General features: G+C 42.0%; 1 protein-coding gene across 3 annotated transcripts in view; it reads right to left on the bottom strand.

Moving 5' to 3' along the window:
* Positions 1–16699, bottom strand: part of DSE (dermatan sulfate epimerase) — a 69827-nt gene extending 53128 nt beyond the window's left edge. The window contains exon 1 of one of the 3 annotated variants that reach the window (XM_081250665.1): positions 16567–16699. In XM_081250665.1, the coding sequence (XP_081106791.1) occupies positions 16567–16633 (67 nt within the window). In that variant the 5' untranslated portion in view covers positions 16634–16699. Of the gene's footprint in view, positions 1–15345; positions 15540–16257; positions 16545–16566 lie in introns of those variants that run through there. The other 2 variants (XM_081250666.1, XM_081250667.1) reach the window with 2 other exon arrangements.
* Between the last annotated feature and the right edge of the window lie 9609 nt (positions 16700–26308).

Below are 26308 nucleotides of genomic sequence, written 5' to 3'. Positions count from 1 at the left end.
GGCATGCTTCCCCCAGACATCCACATAGCTTGCTCCCTCACCTCCTTTACGTATTTGCTCAACTGCCACTTTCTCAGTGAGGCTGGACGTGACCATCTTATTTAAGTTACATTCTTACCATGCACGACCACCACCATTCCCTAACTCCCTCCGGGGTTTTATTTTTCTTCATGGCACTTACAACCCTTTAATCTACCACACAATTTACTTATTTCTTTTGTGTGCCTGGCTCCCCCTTCTAGAATGTAAGCTCCGTGAGGGCACTTTGCTTTCTGCTATATCCCCAACAACTAAGAGTGCCCAGCACTTAACAGAATATTTATTGAATAGATGAATTTAATGAATGTGTTAAGTTGTAAACCTTTAAATACTCAGAGATAACTATACATATAGTTAGATAGCTATATAACTACATAAAAAGAAGCAATAAAAATCTTTTGTGTACCAAGATAAACATTTTGGAGGTAAACTATACTACAATGCTTGAACCTTTGAAGGTTGCTGAGGGCGATTCTTATGGAGTTTACTGAGATTTGCCCCCTGCCCAGTGTCCTCCCAACCCTTGCTTAGTCACAAAGCTCCATGTCCACCCTCGGCTGTGGCTGGCTCCTGTACCCCCAAGCCTGCCATGCCCTTGTCAATGTGCCTGGCCCGCCTCTGACCACAGTCCACTCCCTGAGCATCCCTTGCTGTTTCCCAGCATTCCATGAGTGGTTTTCATGGGTTTTCTCAGGGTCTTTCCTAAATGCCACCTCAAAACTTTCAGCCCCTCTTGCACAGGATTAGACATCCCGTCCCTCGCCTCTCTCCTCAAGCCCAGACTGGCCAGGCCTCCCTTTCTGCGGGATAACCATTTCGGTGCTAAGACTTTTACTGAGGTTCTTCTGTTTTCAAATTTAAAGTGGTTCCCTTCATGTCCCCACTTTTAACCACATTCCCAAAGATTATCATCATTATTTAATGGTTTGGTTTAAGCGTTTTATTAGTGCTATTATTTGGAAAATTTTAAAAAATCCTCTGTACTCCAACATTTCTTTTATGTAGAGATGTCAAAATAAGAAGGATACTTTCCGATGAATTATTCTTCCTTTCACACCTACACTATTCCTATTATCTTGTGCTAAAAACTTCTTATGATGAGCTTTTATATATCTGTCTATAAAATGTTAGTAGTCGAGAAACAATTTTTAACGAAAAGCTTTACTAGACTGCTGGAAACCATGCATGCTGTGCAGAACAAGACAATAATTTCTGAACTGATGGTCACAGGCCAAAAAACATGCTCCTGCCAGAAACACCCCAATTCAGAGCCTGAAATGCCAGATATTTAATATTTGTGTCTGTGTGTATATTCAAGGTCATGAATGTTTAACTTGGTGTCTATAGCCTCATATTGGTGAATTAACTATATTTTTTTTCTGTCTTTAGCATCCTACTCTGGTAGTGTTAGCCCCATTCTTTGCATCTCCTCAACTAGGAATATACCTCTCATATCTACCCTCCCTATTTCACCCCATCTCTGCTCATGGTCAGATTTTACCTAGCGATTTCTTTTGGTCAAACCTGACGGAGTTCTCTTCATCCATGCTGGAGAAAAGTCCTTTTCTACTAATCTTATGTCTTAGACTTTCTTCTCATGTCTTGTCCTAAATGAACATGGTGATGAGATGACCACCTGTCAGGTGATTCCTGAGTTAAATGGGGCAAGGGAGGGTGCAGAGATCACTTAAGATGCTTCCAAATTAAAGATTTTGTGAAGCAACTTTGACTCTTTCAGTGATACATCCTCTGTTGTGCTCTCCCATGGAGACCGAATGCCATTCTCCCCAAGCCATAAGCAAGATGGGAGCTAGCCTCTTCCATTCCTGGGGCCACCTTAGTTCTCTCAGTGACTCGCCAGGGGTGACTCTCCTGGCACTTTCATCACTTGCAATCACTATGTGTCTCTGTACTCTTTTTAATCTTCACAGGTCACTTTTATTGTTTGGCGATATTTCTAACTCCCTTAGTGATTCGGGAACCTCAATCATCTTTGTCCTTTCTACCTCGATCCCTACTATAAACCTGGGAGGCATCAACTTCTATCTTACATCACTCAGATGCATATCTACCCACTTATTCATTTCCAGCTAACTTCTCAGTAAAATCTTTACTGTGATACTTTAGATTTTTGCCTCTTTCCAAAAGCATTCCATTCTTCCTTTATCACCTATACTTTGGGACGGTGACATATCATCCACATTTACAGAGAAAACTGAAATTATCCAGTGCAAGTATAATGTCCCTAAACTTCTCTTAATGTCTTTATCTCTAATCCTAAATGGAAAGAAGTCACAGAAAGTCCATGCTGAAAAGAAAGAAGAAACCCAAAAGATCCTTTCAGGACATGGGGAGCACACCAATATCCCAAGACCGACCACGACATGTCCATTGCTGTGGCTGTTCAGGGAACACTGCAGGTCCATACAAAGAGGAGAGAGAAGAGACGTGGACAGCTCATCGATTATTTCTCATATAAACCCACAGATGCCTCCTCTCTTCTACAATCCTTTTGACACACCATGGCATACCGTGGTAGGCTCAAAAGATGTAACTTGGGGCTTCCCTGGTGGCGCAGTGGTTGAGAGTCCGCCTGCCGATGCAGGGGACGCGGGTTCGTGCCCCGGTCCGGGAGGATCCCACATGCCGCGGAGCGGCTGGGCCCGTGAGCCGTGGCCGCTGAGCCTGCGTGTCTGGAGCCTGTGCTCCGCAACGGGAGAGGCCACAACAGTGAGAGGCCCGCGTGCCACAAAAAAAAAAAAGATGTAACTTGAAATCTGTAATGGGTTGAATTGGGTCCTGCAAAAATTCATATGTTGGAGTTATAATACCTAATACACCAAAATGTGACCTTATTTGGAAACAGGGTCATTGCAGATATAATTAAGATATAATAATTATAATTAAGATGAAATCTTACTGGAGTAGGATGGGCTCCTAATCCGACTGTTAACTTTATGAAAAGGGGAAATTTGGAGACAGAAACACATACACAGGGAGAATGCCATGTCAAGATAAAGCTAGAGATCAGGGTGAAGCATCTACAAGCCAAGAAATACCCAAGATCGACAGAAACCACCAGAAGCTGGGAGAGAGGCATGGAACTGATTCTCCTTCATGGCCTTGGAAGGGACCAATCCTGCTGACAAGTTGCTTTTGGACTTCCAGCCTCCACAACTGTGAGACAATAAATTTCTGTTGTGTAAGCCACCCAGTTTGAGGCACTTTGGTACAGCAGCCCTAACAAACTATACATAGTCCTAGCTCTACAGTTTTCTCATGTCTAAAGTAGGGATCGTAATTCTTATTATATCTACACCAAAGGCTGCTATAAACAATAAACACATATAGTGCTTACCAAGTCCTAGGAACTATGCTAAGTACTTCATATGGGTTAACTCATTTAATCTTCACCACAGTGTCATAATATAGATACTAGTATCATCCCCTTTTCACAGCTGAGGAAACTGAGGCACAGACATAAGTAAGGTCACACAGAAAGTGAAGGAGCCAAGATATAAACCTAGGCAGTCTGCTAATATTACCCATGATATAACTATCTTTGTAAACCATAAAGTTCCTCTCAAATTAATCACCATCATCATATCACTTTCTTACTCAAGAGCCTCTATACACACAGCAAAATGAACCATTTTCTCCTCCAAGAGCTTCCACAGTCTAGTTCTGGCCCACCTTTTCAACATTATCATTCATTTCCTCCCTACACAAACTCTCCCTTCACACTTATCTGTTCATCCTTGCTTGAGCACAACTCATATTTTTGCCCTTGATTCCCTCTGTTACTCTCTCTGGGGGTTCCCTCTATGGGCTCCACTTCACCCGCATACCTTTCTCAAAGAACACAGTGCTATCTATGAGGCTTTCCCTAGCAGCTCCATCCATAAGTGGTCTCCCCTATGGCCCCATATATGCATTGCTCAATACTCTTTGGGAATTCAGGGATGATGTCAACCAAGAAAGTGCTTATGCCATCGTATAACATGGCAAAAGAAAGAAAATATTAACACAAACCACTAAAGAAAAAGAAAGTAAGGGAATTCCCGGGTGGTCCAGTGGTTAGGGCTCCATGTTTCCGTCGCAGGGGGCATGGGTTCGATCCCTGGTACGGGAACTCATATCCCGCAAGCAAAAAAGTCAAAGAAAGAAAAAGGGGGTAAGTTTGCATGAGAATTACAAAGTAGTACTTAAGTTTACAGAAGTTAATACTTCCGGCTGAGTTGAAGAAGGAAGGATGCACTGAGGAGGTGGTATCTGAATTGGGCCCTAAAAAGGAGTCAATATGCATACTGAGTTACTTGAAGGTACTTGTTATCTTCTTTTCTCACATTTATTGTTTCAGTCCTCTCTGGCTCCAAAAGGGATGTGAGGCAGATCTCACCTGCTCAAGTACAGGCTGGTGGAAGGCAGGGGTCTTAGTCTTCTTTGTCTTCCCTATGGTGTCATGCACAAATGAATACATGCAATACAGGCCTTCAAAAATATTTGTGGAAAAGAATGAAAGAGTATACAAAGAAGGTAAGGACGAAAGGAGAGAGAATGTCATAAAAGGAGACAAGTGAATTCCCATGGTTTTTCTAAGAAGTTCTCCTTGACCTGGCAGCCACCCCATTCCTTTGCTCACTCCTCTTCCTGTGCCTTTGCTTAGCTGGCGGGCTCTGCTTTGCAATGCTTTCTCCCCTCCCCTTTTCGGCATAAAATCCTCTGAGGCCCAGTTCACTCTTCCCTTCCTAGCTGAGTATTCTCTGCCCACGTAAGCCTCACAGACATCTTCCTTCCTGCAATCCTGCTGCATGCATTTGTCTCTGTTCAACACTTAATTGTTCTCATAAAGTTTCATATTTAGTTATCCTCCAACCAGATTTTATAGCTCCTGAAGGCTGGAAACCATGTCATATTTCTTTTGCATGCCGCCCCTCTTTGCCTCCACCCAGATGTCCCCTCAAACACAGAAGTACCTGGCAAGTACTTGCTGAATGACTAAATCCTTTCAGTATTTCTATTGCTAAAGTAGAACGTTCTTTCATCTGACCTTCCAGGTTCAAAAGGACATCGAAAAAAGTTATATATCAAAGCATTCATTTCTGGTAACACAGATTTATCTTTTCTAAAACTTGCAATCACTGAACTAAACTTCAGTGGCTTCACCAACAAGAAAGAAGGATGTAAACACACAAAGAAGGGTCTGTTACATAACCACCCTAATACTTCTAGCTCCACTCAACTTCTTTAGGCACAGAATTTATCATTTTATGGCAATTTAGTAGTATAAATACTGCCAACACATTTCTTCCCCAAGAAAGAGATACTGAAAGTGGTCCAACTTATCCTAAAACTTGCCAGATTAAATTTCACAAGTAGAGGTGAAACAGAATTTTTAAAGTTCCCACAACAGATACTCAAATGCCATTTGTTAATTTGAATTTTATACAGAATAACTCTATGCAAGTCACAGTAAATCTAAAAAGTATAATGGTGAAAATCTTAGAACCCTAGCAGAGCATGTGGTAAACAAGATGAATCTAATCTGAACAATACTGGTTTCCTTAGAAAAAAAGGTGGATCTTAAAATTTCACACTCGGGTTTAAGAAAGGATAAATTGAACTATTGCATAAAAGTAACAGATCGATTCTTATCTTGCTCTCTATTCCTCCTGGGTTCTCATTGGAGCCAACAGGCTCTAACTTGTAAAAGACTTACGTTAAAGACAGAGGAAGAAAAGAAATTAACCTCACAACTAAGGGAGACACCAAAAGACACGTTTACCTAAGTTAACTCTGCAGGCTTTTCAGTGATTCCAAGAATCAGTTTCCTCTGAGAAAGGTAATTGTGAAAAACATTTCAAAATTGCTTTAAAACTATGGGCTGTGAAACTAAGTAGAGACATTTAATTCCAGTTGCCAAAGACATGGACATTGTTGGGCTCCACTTCTTGACATCCCCCAAACCCACTGACCCAATATTGGCTAAGTGTGCATTTTCCAATACCTTTTGCAGCATCGATATGAGCCTGCTTTTAAGATGATCACATCTTAAGCCCTGCCTAATTTTCTTACTGAGAAAAAACATAACTGGTCTGAAACCATGAATTAATTCTACTAGATTGCAGTATGTCAAAGGGACAAAGCCAACTGAAAGAGTACCCAACGTCCAAAGCTGAAACAATTTGAGCAACAAAATAAATAAAATAGTTCTGGATTACAACCCAAAGTATAAAAACAATATCCATGAGTCCATACTGATATAAAAATGATTGAATAAATAAATACATGAGGGACAAAAGACAAATCTTTTGTGCATAAGAATTCCAAATGTTCGGTGTAGATACCCTGCCCTTTCGGAAGTGGAGCGTGACCTCCCCCTCCTTAAGTGTGGACTGTGCATAGTGACTTCCTCCCAAAGAGGACAGTATGGACAAGGGAGAAAAGATAACTTTACAGTAAGAAACCTGACAAACGCTATTTCAGCTGGGTGATCAAGGTCAACATCAGCCATGATAAGTCATATTTATGATCTGTACCCTTGATATGATGTGATGAAAATGGCACCTTACTTTTATGTTCTTCCTCCCCCAAACCTAAAACCCCAGTATTATAATGAGAAAAATACTAGACAAATCCCACTCGAGAGACATTATAAAAACACCTGACCAGTCCTTAAAATTGTCAAGGTCTTCAAACTCAAGGAAAGTCTGAGAAACTTTCACAGAAAATAGCAGCCTGAGGAGACATGATATTGTAACTAAATATAATGTGGTGTCCTGGGTGAGATCCTGGAACAGAAATGGGATATTAGGTAAAAGATAAGAAAATTTGAATATAATTTAGTTTTGGGGTTTTTTAACACTTCCTTATTTTCTGCCACTGCAAGATGCTCCAGAATCACCTTGTATATTTCCTGCCCAGTCCTAGAATCAGCCATTTCTCTAAGGAGCCCTGGTTACTTTTGCGAAGAATGATTTTAAAAACCAAGAACTGGGGCTTCCCTAGTGGCACAGTGGTTGAGAGTCCGCCTGCCGATGCAGGGGACACGGGTTCGTGCCCCGGTCCAGGAAGATCCCACATGCCGCGGAGTGGCTAGGCCTGTGAGCCATGGCTGCTGAGCCTGCGCGTCTAGAGCCTGTGCTCCGCAATGGGAGAGGCCACAACAGTGAGAGGCCCTCGTACTGCAAAAAAAAAAAAAAACCCAAAAAAACAAAAAACAAAAAAAACAACCAAGAACTGAGCGCTAGGTGTGCTCATTACCACCCGGGTATCATGGCTGCTTGTCCTTTGCAGCTGACAGAGTGAGGAAATACATGCGTGTATACTAAACCATGTATATGTAATACATGTATCTATAAACAATCCTAAATTTAACCATCTGTACTGATATTAAGCTAAACATGAGTTCACACTTATGTCTCCAGCTCTAATCCATTACCGCAAGGATCATTCTGGCCTCCTTCCCTTCCTCTTCTGTAAACTCCTACTTCGCTGTAGAAAAACTGGCTCACTACAGAAAAATTTTTTTCTGTTTCTTTAATTTTGTATCTACATGAGATGCTGGATGTTCACTAAACTTATTTCATGATGTAAGTCAAATCATTATGCTGTATACCTTTAACTTTTATACAGTGCTGTATGTCAATTATATCTCAATAAAACTGGAGAGGGAAAAAAAAATTCTACTAGAGCGTCTATCTTCCTGAACAAAAACGAAGCAAAGTTCACATTGTTTCTATAAATGCTATTATTATTTTTAACCAAAATACTGCTATAAGAAGTTTGGAATATGAGAGAAGTTTCCAGACTCTTTCTGACATGGGCAACCTCTGTGTTTTGACCACATGGCTAATGAATGCCCCATACATTCAGGTGACCACTGTTGCCAGTCTACTATTTTTTCTAGTCTACTAGAAAAAATGGGGCAGAGAAAAGTAAAAGATATTACTGAAAGTCCAAATGGAACACCACAGTCTGATGCCAAGACCTTTTTAAAGATTTTCTAAAATAAAAAAGAAATGTGGAGAAAAGTGACCTGTTTGGGGAGAAAACAGATTAAGCATAGAGGAGAGGAGTTTTCAGACACTGTAATGTGTACCTGTATGAAAGGTTGAAGCAATCTTATATAGAATCAATATTTAACCAGTTAGCAAATACTTTGCTCTAGTAAATAAAAATGCTAAGTAGAAACTATAAAGACAACTCGCATTTCAAACACTGAAACTGACCATTTCTTCTACATTCATATAATTAAGTCATTTTTAACTTCTAAGATTTTCAAATCCAGATGAGCAGAGGTCATAAAATTAGAACCCCAGAAGATAAATGCTAACATCCCTTCTGGACAACCTCACTTAAACCTCTCTAAACAGAGAAGAACTCAAAGGCCTCCTTCATAAATCCATTCTAAAGGTTAAAACATTCAGAAAAACTTCCCTGTATTTAGCATAAATCCCTCTTGATGCCTGCTCTACGGCGATTTCCTCTTCTTTTTCTTCAGGGAAGATGGAAAACAGCTGTTCAACATTCCCTTTCAGGCTCCTTTTTCCTTCCTGCCAGGCCCATTCCCCGCCCTGGGAGCAGTGTAAACACTGCAGGTGATTTCTAAATCCAGCTGGCCCCTGCCCGATTATCCACGGGTCTGGTGAGCCCGGCCCCATCCATACCTCCTAGGATGATATCATTCAACTGCCAAGGCCCCAAGAAGAGCTCTTAACCAGAATTTGTGGAATTCCAGAAATCCATTACTTATAGTCTGTCCTCAGATATAGCCAAACAACAAAAAGAGCACTGTGTCAAGAAGAAAAGCTGACAGTCACAACTGTAAAGAAGGTAAGCGGTGTGATCCTGCAGCCAGGCCACCTTTACTACTGCTCTACCTGGTGTCAGGGTGTTGAGTGCACCTTGGCGTGAAACATTTTTAACTACTTGATGATTTTTACCATGCAATTCTTGAGTTTCTTGTCACTGACACAACTTTCTGGGTGTAAGCTAACTTTAGAAATGCAATAACCCTTTCAATACTTCAATGTAAAGGACTACTCTAAATGAAGGTGTCAATTTGTAGTCTGTTATTTCTTTACATGAGTAATCTCTACCAGATTCACAACATAATCTACAGATTACTACATTTTACACTAAGATTTATGTAACCAACCTAATGTTGTTATCTCCCACTTCAGGAATTGCTAACAAATATCTCCATTTTTCTTGCAATAGCAATTAGACTCCCACAGTAAAGCCAGTATATTGCCTGTGTACTTCATCAATAAAAATATTACAGACCCACAAGCTTGGTGAGCCCATTTCCTTTACAAATTCTTTTTAAGAGTTATGAAATGCTGACTCAACTTTGTTGTGGTAGAACATCTGCACACATTAAATGCCTACTGCTTAGTAGCTAAGTTTGTTACACGTGAGAAAAACGTAAAATCCTTGATTTAATCAGCAAATTCACAACCCTATGGCATCTGTGTATGCAATGAATATTTCAAATGGAAAAATTTAAATGACAGCTTTTTAAATGAGTGTGGACCTACTCAATTTCTTCTGAAAGATCATGTACACTAATTTAAACACACACAAGGAATTTTACTATGATTATCCTACTATTTTCCACATTTACTGGGGAGAAGATAGGCACTATTAATTCCATAAATAATATCAAAAAAATGTTTCTGGCATGCAGACACATATATACACTCAGTTGCAAACTGTCTCTGACTCTGTCTAGGACAAAGCAGATGGGCACAACCTACAATGGATACGTCACATATGTGTCATTGAGAGTTAACTGCATACATGTCATTTGCTATATTTTTAAAAACTGGACTACACTTACCTAATGGTTCTAACTATGCTCACATATAAAATGCCAAAACAAATCATGCTTATTATCAGGATGTTTATAGCTTCTACATATTACTAAAGAGGCAAATTCTGTTCTTTCAGAAATTACCTACTAACATTTGATGACAACACTTACCAAGATCATGTTTATGGAACATCCCAAGGGAGTCGAAACAAATAGAAGGAAATTCAGCGGTAATCTTAAAGCACATCAAAATTCATAGTGTTATTCGGAATTAAGGACTGAACTCCATTCAAGAAATAAACAGATGGCCTCAACAATCTTTTCTTCTCTTCCCAAAGTAAAATCATTCCCTTTTATTTTCTGTGATATTCAACAGACTCTCTGAATATTCTGCCTCCTGCAGGTTTATACTCTTCTGGGCATCTGACAGAGGATCTGAAATCCACACCCTCAACAGGCTGGAGTTTGCTGAGACAAGCAGAAGGAAGCAACACAATTGGTAAAGCACCCAAAAACCTGAAGCCAGCTAATGAGAGCTGAGCAATGAGCCTAGGGTTTTGTGGGAATTCGAAGGGGCCCCAGGATGGAATCCTGACGAGGATGAGAAGAGATAGGCAGAGTGAGAGGAGAGAGCTGTGGGAAGAGGGTCAGTAAATAGCCAGTTTACGGAAGCCTGGGAAGCACATAAGAATTCCAGGAAGCTGACAGTTCAGGGACAGTAATGAGTGGTAAGCGGGATAATAAATTAGATCTGTAGGAAAATGAAATGTAAGAGTCTTTAACAACATGGATGTGGAGTCATAAAGGAGAAAAGTAGAATTACATACGCCATTTAGGTTAATCTCATGTTTAAGGTAGACCACTAATTACTTGCAAATGAGAGACAACAGGTCTTCCCTGGTGGTGCAGTGGTTGAGAATCTGCCTGCCAAAGCAGAGGACACGGGTTCGAGCCCTGGTCCAGGAAGATCCCACATGCCGCGGAGCAACTAAGCCCATGAGTCACAACTACTGAGCCTGCGCTCTAGAGCCCGCAAGCCGCAGCTACTGAAGCCCACACGCCTAGAGCCCGTGCTCAGCAACAAAGAGAAGCCACTGCAGTGAGAAGCCTGCGCACTGCAATAAAGAGTTGCCCCCGCTCGCCACGATGAGAGAGCCTGCGTGCAACAGGGAAGACCCAATGCAGCCAAAAATAAAATAAATTAAAAAAAAGAGAGACAAGTCTCTTACTTTCATGGTATTTCCATTTCTACACCCCTAAAATGACGATAAGACACATGCTCTACATCACTCTCCATTTCCACTAGGCTAAAATATTAGAATTATTTGAAAAAATATTAAATTACTAGGCAGTTTTAAAACGCAAGCATTCACGTAGCTGTACGATCTATCAAGGACTCCTCCTTCAATTGTCTAAATGTATATGAATTCATAAGTAAGAGTTTATTAACGCTAGTTTCTCCTCTTAATCGCGTCCACAATACTTTCTAATTTTCTTTCCAGTATGATTCTTCCCTGCAATATCTCTCCACCATCCCCTAACCAAACCACTCTTCCATACGCAACTAGAAGTTGTGAAACAATAACGTTAGATGGGTCAGAACTTGGGACTACATTTATTAACTAACATATATAGAAAGATTTTCTTTAAAGAAAAATTGCTTCAATTAAAAATATTATCCACTTAATGCAAAGTTTGATTTTTAACATCTTTCTTGGAGTATGACTGCTTTACAATGGTGCGTTAGTTTCTGCTGTATAACAAAGTGAATGAGCTATACATATACATATATCCCCATATCTCTTCCCTCTTGCGTCTCCCTCCCACACTCCCTATCCCACCCCTCTAGGTGGTCACAAAGTACCAAGCTGATCACCCTGTGCTATGCAGCTGCTTCCCACTAGCTATCTATTTTACATTTGGTAGTGTATAGGTGTCAATGCTACTCTTTCATTTTATCCCAGCTTACCCTTAACCCTCCCCGTATCCTCAAGTCCATTCTCTACCTCTGTGTCTTTATTCCTGTCCTGCCCCTAGGTTCATCAGAACCATTTTTTTTGCAAAGTTTAATTTTTAAAATATAATTTCCTATTAGAGTTGGGCACTAGAGTTGGCAAGACTTTTTGAAATTCATCCATTTCTAATTATTGCTATCACCGAATAGAAGCATGGATCAGTGCCTCTGGAATCTAGGACTTTAATCTCTACTTCCATTCTGCCCTTAATTAATCATATGAATTTTACTGGAAAATAATTTCTTTTTGGTACTCCGGGCTTACACGCTTGCCTAATTCCCATGTTGGGCACTGACTCAGGTTTAGAGGATTACATTGCATCATCCAAACACCTACTGGTAATTTGGTGACCACCAAAGAGTTCTTTTCTACAAATCACTGTAGGTGAAGATAATGTAATTCCAAGATGAGAAAACCCTAAGGCATTTTATAATATAGTAATAAGAACTGTCCTGCCCTCCGCTTGGACTCATTATTTCAGAAGGGTTGCTGGACATGGAATCTCTGCCTTACCCACTCCTTCATAATAGTAAAGATCCAGGCCCTCTCAGTAAATGGAATAAAAGTATCCACTATAATGATGGAGTTCCCTGGACCAGACATTCTTGATCTCCTCAAAGGCCTGCCACAAACATATCCCACAAACATATCCCAGGACAATAACAGTATTCCTTTTTTTTTTTTTTTAATGGAGGAGGGTGTAAAAAGGATAAGAAAATGTGTTATATCTAGGACTCAAACATGCTAATGATTTAAGTAATATTTAACACATGCTGCAAATACAAAATGCTAGTCCTTTAGTAGTTTCTTTACCCCTTTGGAACGCAAAGGTTACTGATATATTAAAACCCAAATTTAAATGTATCTTTCTTTATTCCTCTCCATTCATTTGTCGAAATCATAATAGAGTAGATATCATGTAATTTCTTTCATGAACATGTAATTTCTTTCATGCCTTAGTGTAATCCAAGGCAAGTAGAAATAAATACCAAAATATTCTGCTACAAATAATATTAAGAAATGTATAAACAAATATTTTTTTGTTTAATTGCAGAATGCATTTTCATCTATGATCTTAAAACACTTCTTCAGAGATTAAAAAAATCTTTATAATGAGGTATTGGGAAGGGCAGGGCAACATCTGTGAAGCTAAGAACTTTCCCTCCTGGATGGCCACCAGATCAAGGCAGCACTGTGGCATATTGGACCGGAAAACAAATATCATTGAAAACCTGTAATTAGCTAATTTGTGGACTAATTTTATAAACACTAAAGTAGATGCACACACAAATATTAGGTATTATGATGGTCCTGACCTCATGTGGCAAACTTAGCTAACTTCTTACCCAGTGTCTTTCCATAACCAGGCCCCTAACCTCAGAGGGAGGAACTCTAAACAGCTTCTACCCAGCAGGACCCGGAAGGTGCTAATAATCCCCTCAGTGACAAAGGCCTAAACCGTATTCTGTGGCAAATTTCCCTCTTTATCCACATTTCTTTTTTTTGAGAATTCCATTTTACTTGGTAACCGTACTATTGATACTTTTTAACCTGAATGTAAAAATGTACTATGTAGGCCACTGTCTTTAACGAAAGCTAGATGACACTAATACTGACATCATATACCAATTAATGAAAAATGATGCTTCCCAAGCCCAAACTCTCAGGTGCTGCTTTCTCCCTTTCTACCTTAAGAGCTTGGGGACAGCCAGGGCAGTTTCTTATATCCCTCTGTACGTCTCCTAAGTAAACAGCACTGTCTTGCACTTATTGCTGAACCCACACAGAGGGGTCACTAGATGATGGAGGCATCAAACTCAATATTTTCTCTTCTCCATTTTTACTAGAACACATCTTACCTGCACACTTCATAAAAGGACACGTATCTGTATGGGACCTTGTAGTACATGACACACAAATACTCAAATAATGCTGTATTTTTTCCATGCACATTATGAACAATTTGGGGATCCCATTTTAGAAGTAGTGTCAAAATATTCTATATAACAGTGCACATAGAGACTTCCCTGGTGGTGCAGTGGTTAAGAATCCGCCTGCCAATGCAGGGGACACGGGTTCGATCCCTGGTCCGGGAAGATCCCACATGCCGCGGAGCAACTAAGCCCAGCCACCACAACTACTGAGCCTGCGCTCTAGAGCCCGCGAGCCACAACTACTGAGCCCACGTGCCACAACTACTGAGCCCACGTGCCTAGAACCCGTGCTCTGCAACGAGAAGCCACCACAATGAGAAGCCCGTGCACCGCAACGAAGAGTAGCCCCTGCTCACAACTAGAGAAAGCCCGCACGCAGCAACGAAGACCCAACACAACCAAAAATAAAATAAATAAAATAATAATAAAAAAACATCGCACATATTTCATTTCATACGGGTTATCATTTATTGAGAAATTTTTAAAAACTGAAGAAAAGGAAATTCCTGAAAGGTTAAGTCTATAACGTGAAAAATAAAATACTGAAAAAAAACTGTTTTGAAACTGTTTCAGTGAGAACGTCCCTTCTCAAACTTAATGTAACATTAACTAAACCATGACTAATGAAAAAATGTTTTAAAAAACTTTATAACACGGAGATTCCCAGAAATTAAAAGTGGCATTTCCTGATCTAAGGAATTCCAGGTAAATGAGGCTCACCTACTTTTTTTTAAGCAATGGATTCGGTTTCAGCTCTAATGCCCGCCAGCCTAAGCAGAGGCTGATGCCTCAAATGAGCAATGAAAATGAGAAAGTTCTCGGGTCACAAACTTAGCTTAGATTCCAGCCGCGACAGATCTTGAGCCCATGTGGCATTGCTCACAGAGCTTCCCAGCCTGTGAGTCAAGCACGCCCCAGCCCCACCCTATCACCAGGGGCTGCCAGGGAGTGAGGTTTACCAACAATTTCTCCAAGTGTCTGCGGAGCCGGGCGGCTCTGGAATCCAGCGTCTGGGGGAGGCTCGGGACGTGCCTGCCCGGCTTCCACAATCGCAGAGGCGGGCTGCCAGTGCCAGGATCGGCACCCACGACCACTACCACCCCAATTAACGGGGAGATGCAGGGAAAGGAGGGCGCGAAGCTGTGCCAGGCTACCGGGCAGAGGGAAGCCGGAGCCCCCCGGCCGTCCAGGAAATCGCTGCTGGGCCGGCCGGACCCGACGCACCGAAAGTGATCTGAGTTCTTATGGTGCGCCCGGCGCTCGAGGGCTGGGAAGGGACTAAAAGCTGCCCCGCCGCCGGGGAAACCCACGGCTCCGGCTTCACGCCTCGCGCGCCCTCCAGGAGCCCAGCGGAACCGGGTTCGGGCGCGCAGCTCGCGCGCTCGGCGCTCAGCACCCGGCGGGGGACGTGGCTCCTCGCTTGCCTCCCGCCGGCGCCCGGCCACCCGCCCGAATCTCCGGAAGAAAGTTGCGCCGCGCGGGGCCCAGAGTGGCGCCCGCCGCGCGCCCCTGCCCACCACTCGCGCGCCCCTCCGCTTACCGCTCCCCGCCGCGGCTTCGTCCTCTCGGGCGTCGCCTCCCAGCTTGGGCCCAGGCTCCGGAACCCCTTCCCGGCCCCCCTCACTCCAGGGCGCCCGGGCCCCCGGCGCCCTCGGAGCCGAGCCCTCAGCGCGCCCGTCGCGCCATGGGTGCGGGTGGGCGCCGCGCCACAGGATGCGCCGCTGCAGCCTCGGGCGGCGCTACTGCGAGCCGGGCCGGCGCGGGCGGGTGGGGTGTGGGCGAAAGGGGAGGAGGGCGGGACGCGGCGGGCGCTGAGGCTCAAGCTGCAGGGAGGAGGAAACCGCAACGTCACCAGCGCCCCGGGAGGCGAGGACGGGGAGGGAGAAACGGGGACCCCTTCCCGCCGCCGGACCCCGACCTCCGGCCCGCCCCGCTTTCTCTTTCTCCTCCTCTCCCGGGACTCGCGGCTCTCGGCCTTCCCCTCCACTCGGGCCCCGAGTCCACGCACCCCTACCCTGCCAGGCCTCTTTGGCTTCAACTTGCTCTAGTTTCTAATGACCCCACGCGCTTCGGGTTCAACTCTAGAATCGCCCCCAAGCGAAGGGTACTTTTGGAGGCCCGAGGGGAGGAGCTGATGCTTCCATAGAGCTCCGGGAGAGGAAACCGTTTTCCTCCAACGTTGAGAACTTTACTACCGAGGCTGTTACCCACTCCCCTCGCCTTTTCCAAAATTGTTACCCCCTCCGTTTCTCCCGAATTCGGTTTTACTCTCTTCTCAGACAGCAGGGTGGAAATCACCTATTTAGAAGCAGTCCTCGCCTTAACCGTACTAACAAAATACAGTAAAGCCAAAAGCACTGAACCCTGCAAACTGAACGGATGTTAATCAAAGGTAAAGGGTCAGGAACAGAACATTTGATATATACAACGCACAAGAGGAAATTTAATTTACCTTATCTCCTAGGCCTGGGTGGACGAGGGAGAGAAAGAGAGAGAGGGATACCCCCCTCATCCGTCTGAGTTTTTCAGGTGGAGGATTTGCAACCTTAGTAGTCACAGCCCCTTTGGAGAAGTTTCCTGCCTTCTCTTTAAGCAGCCATTGCACACAGCCTGATCCAACCTGGCCTCAGGAAAGTGGCAGACAAGACCAGGGCCGTCACCGCAGGGCTTCCTCAGCCTTGGCTTGTAATTAACCTGCCAGAGCTAGGCGGTACAGAAGTGACAGATGTTCATCCATTCTTTAGCACTAGAGATGTTTTACCTGAGAGCAGTGCTTTTCTCCCTTGCTTCTCCCGTGCTTTGTTTGAGTTCTGAAGGGCCACCTCCATCCATTTTCCTGTCCTCAGAGTATCTCAAGACCTACAGAGTAGTTTCCCTCAGGCCACATTATAAAGAAATGTGGGTGTCGACTTTTATGCTGCTTTTTTTTTTTTCAGAAATTGCATTTGGAGAGAAATTCCTTACAAAATGGTCAAGAGGAAGTGGTTTTGTTAAAATATTTTAAATGTTCACTCAAGTAAACCACTAATTTGCGTAAACTTCCAGATGTTTTAGAGGTGGACTGTGGAGGAGATAAGGGGCTCTAGAACTTAAAACTAGTTTAATCTGGTTTAAGTCCTCATTTTGCAATTTACTACGAGGGTCCTTGGAAAACTAACTTCAGAGTCTCCGTCTTCTCAACTGTAATGTAGAGATATAATACCTCCATCGAACAGTTATAGAGAGGATACAATAAAAATATCGAATATTTGAGTTACTACATGCCAGATACTGTGCTAAGAGATTTACATATATTACTTCAATTATTAGAGAAGATTCATTGTCTAGCTGTGGTATGTAACCCATAAGTGTTAATTTACACTTACCTTCTCAAATTTGGAAGAGACCTTAGAAAAAGCGTCTAGATAAGTAGTCATCTAACTCAGTGGTTCTCCAACCTGGAACATTAAATCAGCAGGGGAGCTTTGATAAAATACTTTTTTTTTTTTTTTTTTTTTTTTTTTTGCGGTATATGGGCCTCTCACTGTTGTGGCCTCTCCCGTCGCGGAGCACAGGCTCCGGACGCGCAGGCTCAGCGGCCATGGCTCACGGGCCCAGCCGCTCCGCGGCATGTGGGATCTTCCCAGACCGGGGCACGAACCCGTGTGCCCTGCATCGGCAGGCGGACTCTCAACCACTGCGCCACCAGGGAAGCCCGATAAAATACTTTTTAATGGAGACCCCCACACCAGACCAATAAATCAGAATCTCTAGGGCTAACATGTAAGCATCAGCATTTTAAAATCTCTTCCCAGGTGATCAGAATGTGCAACCAGGATTAAGAAATCTTCAGAGGAGGGCTTCCCTCGTGGCGCAGTGGTTGAGAGCCCCCCTGCCAATGCAGGGGACACGGGTTCGTGCCCCGGTCCGGGAAGATCCCACATGCCACGGAGCGGCTGGGCCTGTGAGCCATGGCCGCTGAGCCTGCGCGTCCGGAGCCTGTGCTCCGCAATGGGAGAGGCCACAACGGTGAGAGGCCCGCGTACCGCAAAAAAAAAAAAAAAAATCTTCAAAGGAGACAGTACCCACTGTCTTTTATTCCCCTTTGCTCCCAGTTTTGCTGTAAATTGACCTGGAGATCTGCTTCTGAATAACATCCACCTCTTGCAAATGGCCCCCCAAACAGTAGGACTCAAAGATCTGCAATCTTGCCCTCTGGGGTCTTCTAGGATGCATTTAGTATTAATTCCACAGGAGAGTGCTTCAATTTGTCTGGATACCTACCAACTCCATCAGCTTTCCCTCATCTTTTCTGAAAGCCCTTGGAAGGTGGTTTACTTTGTCATTGTTCCTCTCAAAATCTGATCCCCAAAACCAAGTTCAAGGTTTTATTCAAATAACACAGATGTTTAACGGCTTTGTTCTAATTACTGTATTTCCCCCAGGTAAATCCTAGGAACTATTATGGCAGCAATATTACCCTATTGACTCCTATATTACAATCTACTAAAATTCTGAAGCAGTAACGTCTCTTTCACACCCACTCCAAAACACTTCTTCCCGAGCCACACCCATTATAGTTTGTTCAACACTTAGCACAATAAAATTTAATATAATCACATGTTAAGTTAGGCCTCTTCTTTTAGCTTATTGACATGTTATGTATCACTGATGTAACTGAGTAATTCTACGTCCCAGCTTCACGTGTTCTGCAAATTCAGTCTGTATGCCATGTCGGCATTCAAGTTCTCATTCTCAGATGCCTTCCACTGCTGACACTGAATTAGCATGCTGTTGATGAATAGTCTCATCAGTTGAGGAACCTCACGTTACTTAATATTTTCTTCCCTTGTCCCAGAGCAGCTAATGCACACGGGTACGTGACATCTTTGTAGAAATTAAAGTACACCATTATTTCCCAGGCTGAGGGATTAGGGAAAAGTGACCTCTTCCCCCAGATACAGCCCCAAACAGCAGATGTGCTTTGTCTATTAGATGTCCTTGCTATATGGTGTTACAACATAGTCCAAAAAAGGAAATGACTACTTGTGAATTCTTGTTAACTTCTGAATTTCTTCCTTTTCTAAGTGCCCAGATATTATCTTGATCATAGGTTTATTCATTTTGCTCAGGATCTGTGACAAGCTCCTTGTCTTGGTTTCAGGAACCGAGCTGCTTCTTTTTTTTTTTTTTTTTTTTTTTTTTTTTTTTTTTTGCTGTACGCGGGCCTCTCACTGTTGTGGCCTCTTCCGTTGCGGTGCACACGCTCCGGACGCGCAGGCTCAGCGGCCATGGCTCATGGGCCCAGCCGCTCCGCGGCATGTGGGATCCTCCCGGACCGGGGCACGAACCTGCGTCCCCTGCATCGGCAGACGGACTCTCAACCACTGCACAACCAGGGAAGCCCTGCTTCTTTTTTTTGAAAACTGGAACTCCATTTGTTCATCCCCAGTCTTTTAGTGTTCATCTCTGATGCTGATTCTAGATGAAAGTCCTTATTTGTAAACTCTCCTTGCTGAGCTGTAATTTTTCTAGGCAAGAGAAGTTAAGCTTTAGAGAGCTAGGTTTTCTTACAAGTTCTTCACCTATCTTAGCTTTCAATCAACTATTGCAAAGTACATTTTATTCTTTCAAGTTGAAGAGTTATTTTTTCCATGATAGGGAAGAAAAAAGGGAGTTAGTTCTGGTTTATCATCCATTTACCTTAAGTGGGTATATCCCTTCTATGATCTTAGAAAATGTATTTTTGTTGTTGTTGTCCTTAGTTTATTTTTGGCTCTAGCCTAATGAACCCCAATCTTACAGGGCTGTTACGAGTATATGGTTTCTGTTCTCTTGTTTAAGTCATTAAAGTCAAATTTGCCCCTTAGGTTTTACTAACCAGCCAGCTGGTCCATGACTGTATACCTACTTCAATCCTTGAAAAGCCTTTTTTCCCCCCTCAGACCAAATTAGTCTATGCATAAAACCACCTTACCCTCCATCTAAAAGATACATCCTTGAGTCACTGAAGAGGTGTGATCATTTTGGTTTGCTCAAACCCTATTGCCCTATACTTGTACTAACTTCCTCAGTGATAATATCCTTCAGCTTCCCCTTCCATCTCTGGGCATTCAGCCCTGGCCAGACATCCACCACCAACTTCTCCAACCTTCCTTTCTCAGGCCTGTCACCTCCCTGGCTCTTCCAGTGCTGACCTGCTCCTTGCCATTGCCTAGACTGTTCTGCTGCTACTGCTTCCTCTCCAGATGATTCAAGCTTCCTGAACTTAGCTTTCATCATTAATATGAAAGGAAACATTTACCTACATTCTTAATCATAATTGAGTTGTAACCCTCCACTCTGTCACAATTTGAGGGGTTTACATATAATTCTTCAGATACATATTTCCTGGCCTCACAATCTTTTAACAGATCGATCATTAAGTGTGCCAGGCACTTCCATCTGTGTCTCATTTTATCCTCACAGGCACTGATGTCAGTATTACTATGTTCATTTGACTGATGAGGAAACAGAGGCTCAGAAAGTTGAAGTGAATTTCCCAAGATGTAATGGCTCAGACCACATATGATTAAGTTTTCTGTTATCAAATCCAGGCTCTTTCCACTAAACCACTTGGCCCATACTAACTTTTCATATATAAAGCCCCACTTACAGTCTGAGTGTCCTGGTCTCAGATGAAAGTTATCCTCCATTTGTGCTCCATTGACTTTTGAAATTGATGATTTTTACATATCCCCTGAGTTACCTTAAACTACTGTTGGGCTGCACCCTGCAGGCCTGCAAGCCTTGTAATTGCCCAGCCTGGAGACCAAAGAAAGAGCCTGGAAACAGTGACAGAGACATCAATGGTTTATTGGACAGGAGATCTTAAGCAAAATGTGCCTGGAGGGGCACCCCACTGCCTACAACAGACAACATGGCAACAATCTTCTCTACTCAAGGGAGGAGGCTACTATTTATAGGTGGAAGTGACATCAGGTGGGCTCATCAGTTACAGGAACTAATTAAGCCTTATAATTAGGAGGTTGGATAGTTGTATGAGAGAAGCAGGGACTGGTCCAGCAGGAGATGTACAGGGAGCCAGAGAACAGCCATCTTGAATGGCCTAACCATACAACTACCCAAGGTGTCCCTTATACCTACCAAACTATAGCACTATTCTCTGAAATTACAAAAATGATTATTAATTTTTGCCACATCAATGGATGGAATTAGAAGTTTGTTCTTTACTCAGAGTTATGGAATGGCTCAAAATTTTAAGCATTTAGTATTTTTCTTAAACATGGCTTTTGAGAATTGTAAAGAAATCTGGACATCACTGAGGAATTTAGAAAATAAATATTTATTGAGGTGTTTTTAATTGGGTGATTCAGGTGCTTGGGTAGTGCTTAATTCTCCTCTTTTTACCAAACTCTGGCTTTTTCCAGAAAAGTACAATTAGGGAAGAATTGTGTTAAGAAGTTTCTGAGAACAGGTTCATGGCCCAGGAATCTGATTGCCAAATGTCCGTGTATTGTTATGGTCTGTTGTATCAAGAAATAGCCCAACTTCTCTCTTCATACACCCCACTCACAGCCCTGCTGAAAGTAGTTGAGTTCATGCCAGGTTTGCACGAGTTTGGAAGCCAAACCTTATGAGACTATGCTCATGTATTCAGGAAGCCATAAGGAGTTATTCAGGCAGTATTCTGTAGTACAACTCTAACCCTAAGGCTGCATATTAGCGTCACCTGGGGGAGTACCTAAAACACAGCAATGCCCAGGCTTACTCTCAGAAATTCTTATTTAATTCTTTCTAGGATGACATCCAGACATCTCATATTCTTTTTAAGATGCCAGATGGTTCCAGTATGTAGCCAAAGTTAGAACCAATACTCCATAGTAGTGCTTCCCAAACTTTGCTGTACTTTAGAACAACCTGTGGGCTTTTAGAACTTCTGATGCCCAGGCTGTAGCCTGTACCAATCAAAGCATAATAACAGGGTGTTTAAAGCCCTGTGATTCCAATGTATAGAAAGTTTGGGAACCACTGGTCCACAGGAGTATTACTCAATGGGCACTTGCATCAAATGAAGCATTATATTTAGATGACAGGTTTATTTGCCACACTTGTACTGGTTTAATAATGATATAAAATATTGTGAAGATTGGTTTTCATTTATATCAGTTCACTAATATATTTATTTCTAAATACTTTTGTTGGATATACAGTTTGGGGAAGTATTACTTGATTTCAGTAATGGCTGAACTAGTGAAGTTGCTTTCAGATTATAAGGTTTCATTTCACATTTCTGCTGCCCAAGTATTATAAATAATGAATTCCAATAGCCAGGCTATTCAGGCTTTTTCTTCTACTGGTGCGATTAACTGTATCAGGCAATGAAAATCTTGCCTGCTTTGCATTTATAGTATCTTTTAGATAAGGAATAATTGACAGTTTGCTGATATTAAACCTAAGTATGTGATCCGATGGCATTTTTAAATATCTTTTTCTAACCTAATTCCAAATAATACAGACTTGTTTCTTCTTCTGTGTTTTAATTTTTATGACTTTTTAAAATGGTGCAATTTTTGAGTGGCCATTTTTACTCTTTGTGGACAAATGGAAACAAAATTTAAAATCCCAAGTACAGTCTAACAGAAAAACAGCATTCCTTAGAGGCACTTATGATCTATGAAGAAAGGTAAAAAGAAACTTGGAATAATACAAACCCTTTCCTTTTACAAAGAAACTGAGGTTAACATAGGTGGTGATTGTTACAGTTCCTGCTGCTAATTACTGGTAGAGATGAGAAGTCAGTCCTCTTGGTTCCTAGCCAAGCTTCCTTTCTCCCACTTCTCCATGCTGCATCACTGGCCAAGAAAGTACAACTAACTTCTTTTGAGATTCTCATGTTTTACGTGAACTGTGGCAATTTATTTAAAAATGTCAAGATACGTTTTTTTCCATTAACAAAAGGTCAATGTATAAAGAGAAATAAGCCTTATTTTAGGGAAAATCAAATGCCTACTCAAAATGTACACAGGATAGCATGTTTCCTTTATCATTGTTAAACTTGACGGTGTATATTACTTGTGATATAATTTTCCACCGAGTTATGGGCAAAGTAAGCTCAGCACCACATACTTACCAAACCAAGCTCCTGTCCTTGAGGTGAAAGTTCAGTGAACTTCTACCCATCTTGGTCATTTATCCTCATTTATGCCTGGGATTTTTAAGGCATTCAAGTCTTAAATTTTCATCTTTTTATTGCATGAATCAATTTTCTAAGTTTCCTGCTATTATACAAGAAGCAAAATGCTAGATAGCAGTGTTTCTGTTCATGGTGAGCAAATTAATACTGTGGTGTGAAGGTCAGCCACATGTATACCTTATACATGTATATGTATATATATAAAATATCACTTTCTATTCAGTCTTTAAGCATGTTGCAACAAATAACAACTGTTATGAAGCAGACGAAGGGCACAGACTACAACATTCTTGGATTGTACTATAACGGAAAAGGCACTTAAAGTGAATCTGCCAGAATTAAACAAATTTTAATGTTGTTTGGGGAAAAATGAATGGGTTAATACTGGAAACTGAGAGTGCTGGGTTCTAGCACTGTGTCTTTCAAATATCAGCTGTGTGAAGAAATTATTTTTTTCTCCTATAAATTTGCAAAATTCAGCAATAGCATACATGATAACTTGGGCAAATCACTTAACCTGTTTGAGTCTCAGCATCCTAGTCATAAGTTGAAGAAACTGGTCTTGATCTGTGGTTCTCAATCCTGTCTATACACTAAAATCACCCAGGAAATGTTAAAAAATAATGACGCCCTGCACTACCCTCAGACAAACTTAAAAAGTTTCTGGGGTATGTGGCCTAGACTAGTGGTACTCAAACTGTGGTCCATGGACTGCTAGCGTCAGCATTACTTGGTATATTAGTCAGCTTGGGCTGCCACAACAAAATACCAGAGACTGGGTGGCTGAAACAACAGAAATTTACTTCTCAAAGTTCTGAACCGTGGAGAGTCCAAGAACAAGGTGCCAGCTGATTTGGTTTCTGGTGAGAGCTCTCTTCCTGTCTCCTGTCTTCTATGCTGTAACCTCACATAGCCTTTCCTTGGTGCATGCACATGTAGAGAGAGAAGCAGATCTCTTTCTCTCTTCCTCTTCTTTTTTTTTTTTTCTTGGTACACGGGCCTCTCCCTGTTGTGGCCTCTCCCACTGTGGAGCACAGGCTCCGGACACGCAGGCTCAGCAGCCATGGCTCACGGGCCCAGCCGCTCCGCGGCATGTGGGATCTTCCCAGGCCGGGGCACGAACCCATGTCCCCTGCATCGGCAGGCGGACTCTCAACCACTGCGTCACCAGGGAAGCCCTTCCTCTTCTTTTAAGACCACCAGTCCTATTGGATTATCACCCCACCCTTATGACTTCATGTAATTTACTTCCTAAAAGCCCTGTCTCCAAATACAGTCATATCGGGGGTTAGGGCTTCAACATATAAATTAGGGTTGGCGGGGGGAGAAACAATTCAATACATAGAACTTGGAATTTTTTTTTAATTTTTAAAATTATTTTATTAGGGCATAGTTGATTTACAATGTTGTGTTAGTTTCAGTAGTACAGCAAAGTGAATCTGCTACACATATACATATATCCACTCTCTTTTAGATTCTTTTCCCATACAGGCCATTACACAGTATTGAGTAGATTTCCCTGTGCTATAAAGTAGGTCTTTATTAGTTACCTATTTTATATTTATCAATAGTAGTGTGTATGTGTCAATCCCAATCTTCCAATTTATCCCTCCCCCACCATCCCCCAGTGACCATGGGATTTTTTTTAATGTCAGCTCCAAGCCCAGACTCTGGGAGTAAGGACCAGGAATCTATGTTTTAACCAACTCTACAGGTGGTTCTTATGCACAGTGAGTTTGAGGATTACTGGCCTAGACCACTTGTTCTTACACTAGGCTGCACATTGAATCACCTGGGGAATTTTTAAACATTTGATGCCTGGGGCCCAATCCCAGAAATTTCTATTTGTTACAGGATGCTCACTCTAAGTTTTAAAGTTCTGCAGGTGACTCCAATCTGAGAACCTCTGGTGTAGAAGGTCTCTAAGGGTCTTTTCAGTTCTAAACTGGTGTGGATTTTAATACAATGACATATACACATATATATGATATATGTAATATACATAATCTAGATAATGTACAACAAGATGAGGGTGATCAGATAGCTCTTTCTATTTTGTAGTTTCAGATACAAACACATTTGTTAGCCTCTTTTCATTAATCACTTGATTATATGATGCAATAAACAGGAACTTTTTTGAGAATTGCTCTTTTTTTTTTTTTTGCGGTACACGGGCCTCTCACTGCTGTGGCCTCTCCCGTTGCGGAGCACAGGCTCCGGACGCGCAGGCTCAGCGGCCATGGTTCACGGGCCTAGCCGCTCCGCGGCATGTGGGATCTTCCCAGACTGGGGCACGAACCCACGTCCCCTGCATCGGCAGGCAGACTCTCAACCACTGCACCACCAGGGAAGCCCGAGAATTGCTATTTTGTTAGTACTATTTTGCTAGAGATATGGTCCTTTATTCTTCATAAAAATCAAAGATCTATTTGATGGTCAAATGTCTTTCCACTGTATAAAACTAAATGAGGGTTTGGATAGTAGCCAGATGTTTATGAGATATTTTAAAAGAATCTTACAAATTTAGAGTCCAGGGGTAATTCTAAAAAAACAAACATAACGTGATTATTTTGTAAATCTCAAAAAGTTTATTCAACCATATAAATAAAAGAAATATGGGTATTTCTTAGTATTAAAACTTATATTCGGGCTTCCCTGGTGGCGCAGTGGTTGAGAGTCCGCCTGCCGATGCAGGGGACACGGGTTCGTGCCCCGGTCTGGGAGGATCCCACATGCTGCGGAGCGGCTGGGCCCGTGAGCCATGGCTGTTGAGCCTGCGCGTCCGGAGCCTGTGCTCCGCAACGGGAGAGGCCACAACAGTGAGAGGCCCGCATACCGCAAAAAAAAAATAAAATAAAAAAAAAACTTATATTCAAATTATATAAACTTATATATAATTTTAAAATCTCTTTTGATACCAGGATATAAATGGCTCTAGGATAAAAACTGTATGCCATTTACCCCCAAAATGTACAATAATAGCTGTAGAAAAGTGACATTTTAAAATATCTCAAATCACCAGAGCTCTGACCAGTGAATTTAATTGTAATACTGTCAGCATAAAAGTTAGCACATAAAAGTAGAAAAACACAACCCCCTAAAATACTGTCATTTCTCTTCAGGTACATGAATTATTTAAAAACTCCAAATTCATCAGAGAGGAACAAGTAAATAACGAATAAAAACTAATAATCTTCCTAATAATATTGGGGTTTAATAAAAGAGTTATTAAGAATAGTATTTGAGCACTTGGCTTAATTATAATTCTGTTCTGATGAGGCCAAGGGGGCAACATTTTCAAACATATGGACATGTTAAATATCCATAC

This window comes from Mesoplodon bidens (assembly GCF_964165515.1).
Source record: "Mesoplodon bidens genome assembly, chromosome: 12".
NCBI lineage: Eukaryota > Metazoa > Chordata > Mammalia > Artiodactyla > Ziphiidae > Mesoplodon > Mesoplodon bidens.
Note: the sequence above shows the minus strand (reverse complement) of the source record. Positions and strands in the feature narration are given on the sequence as shown.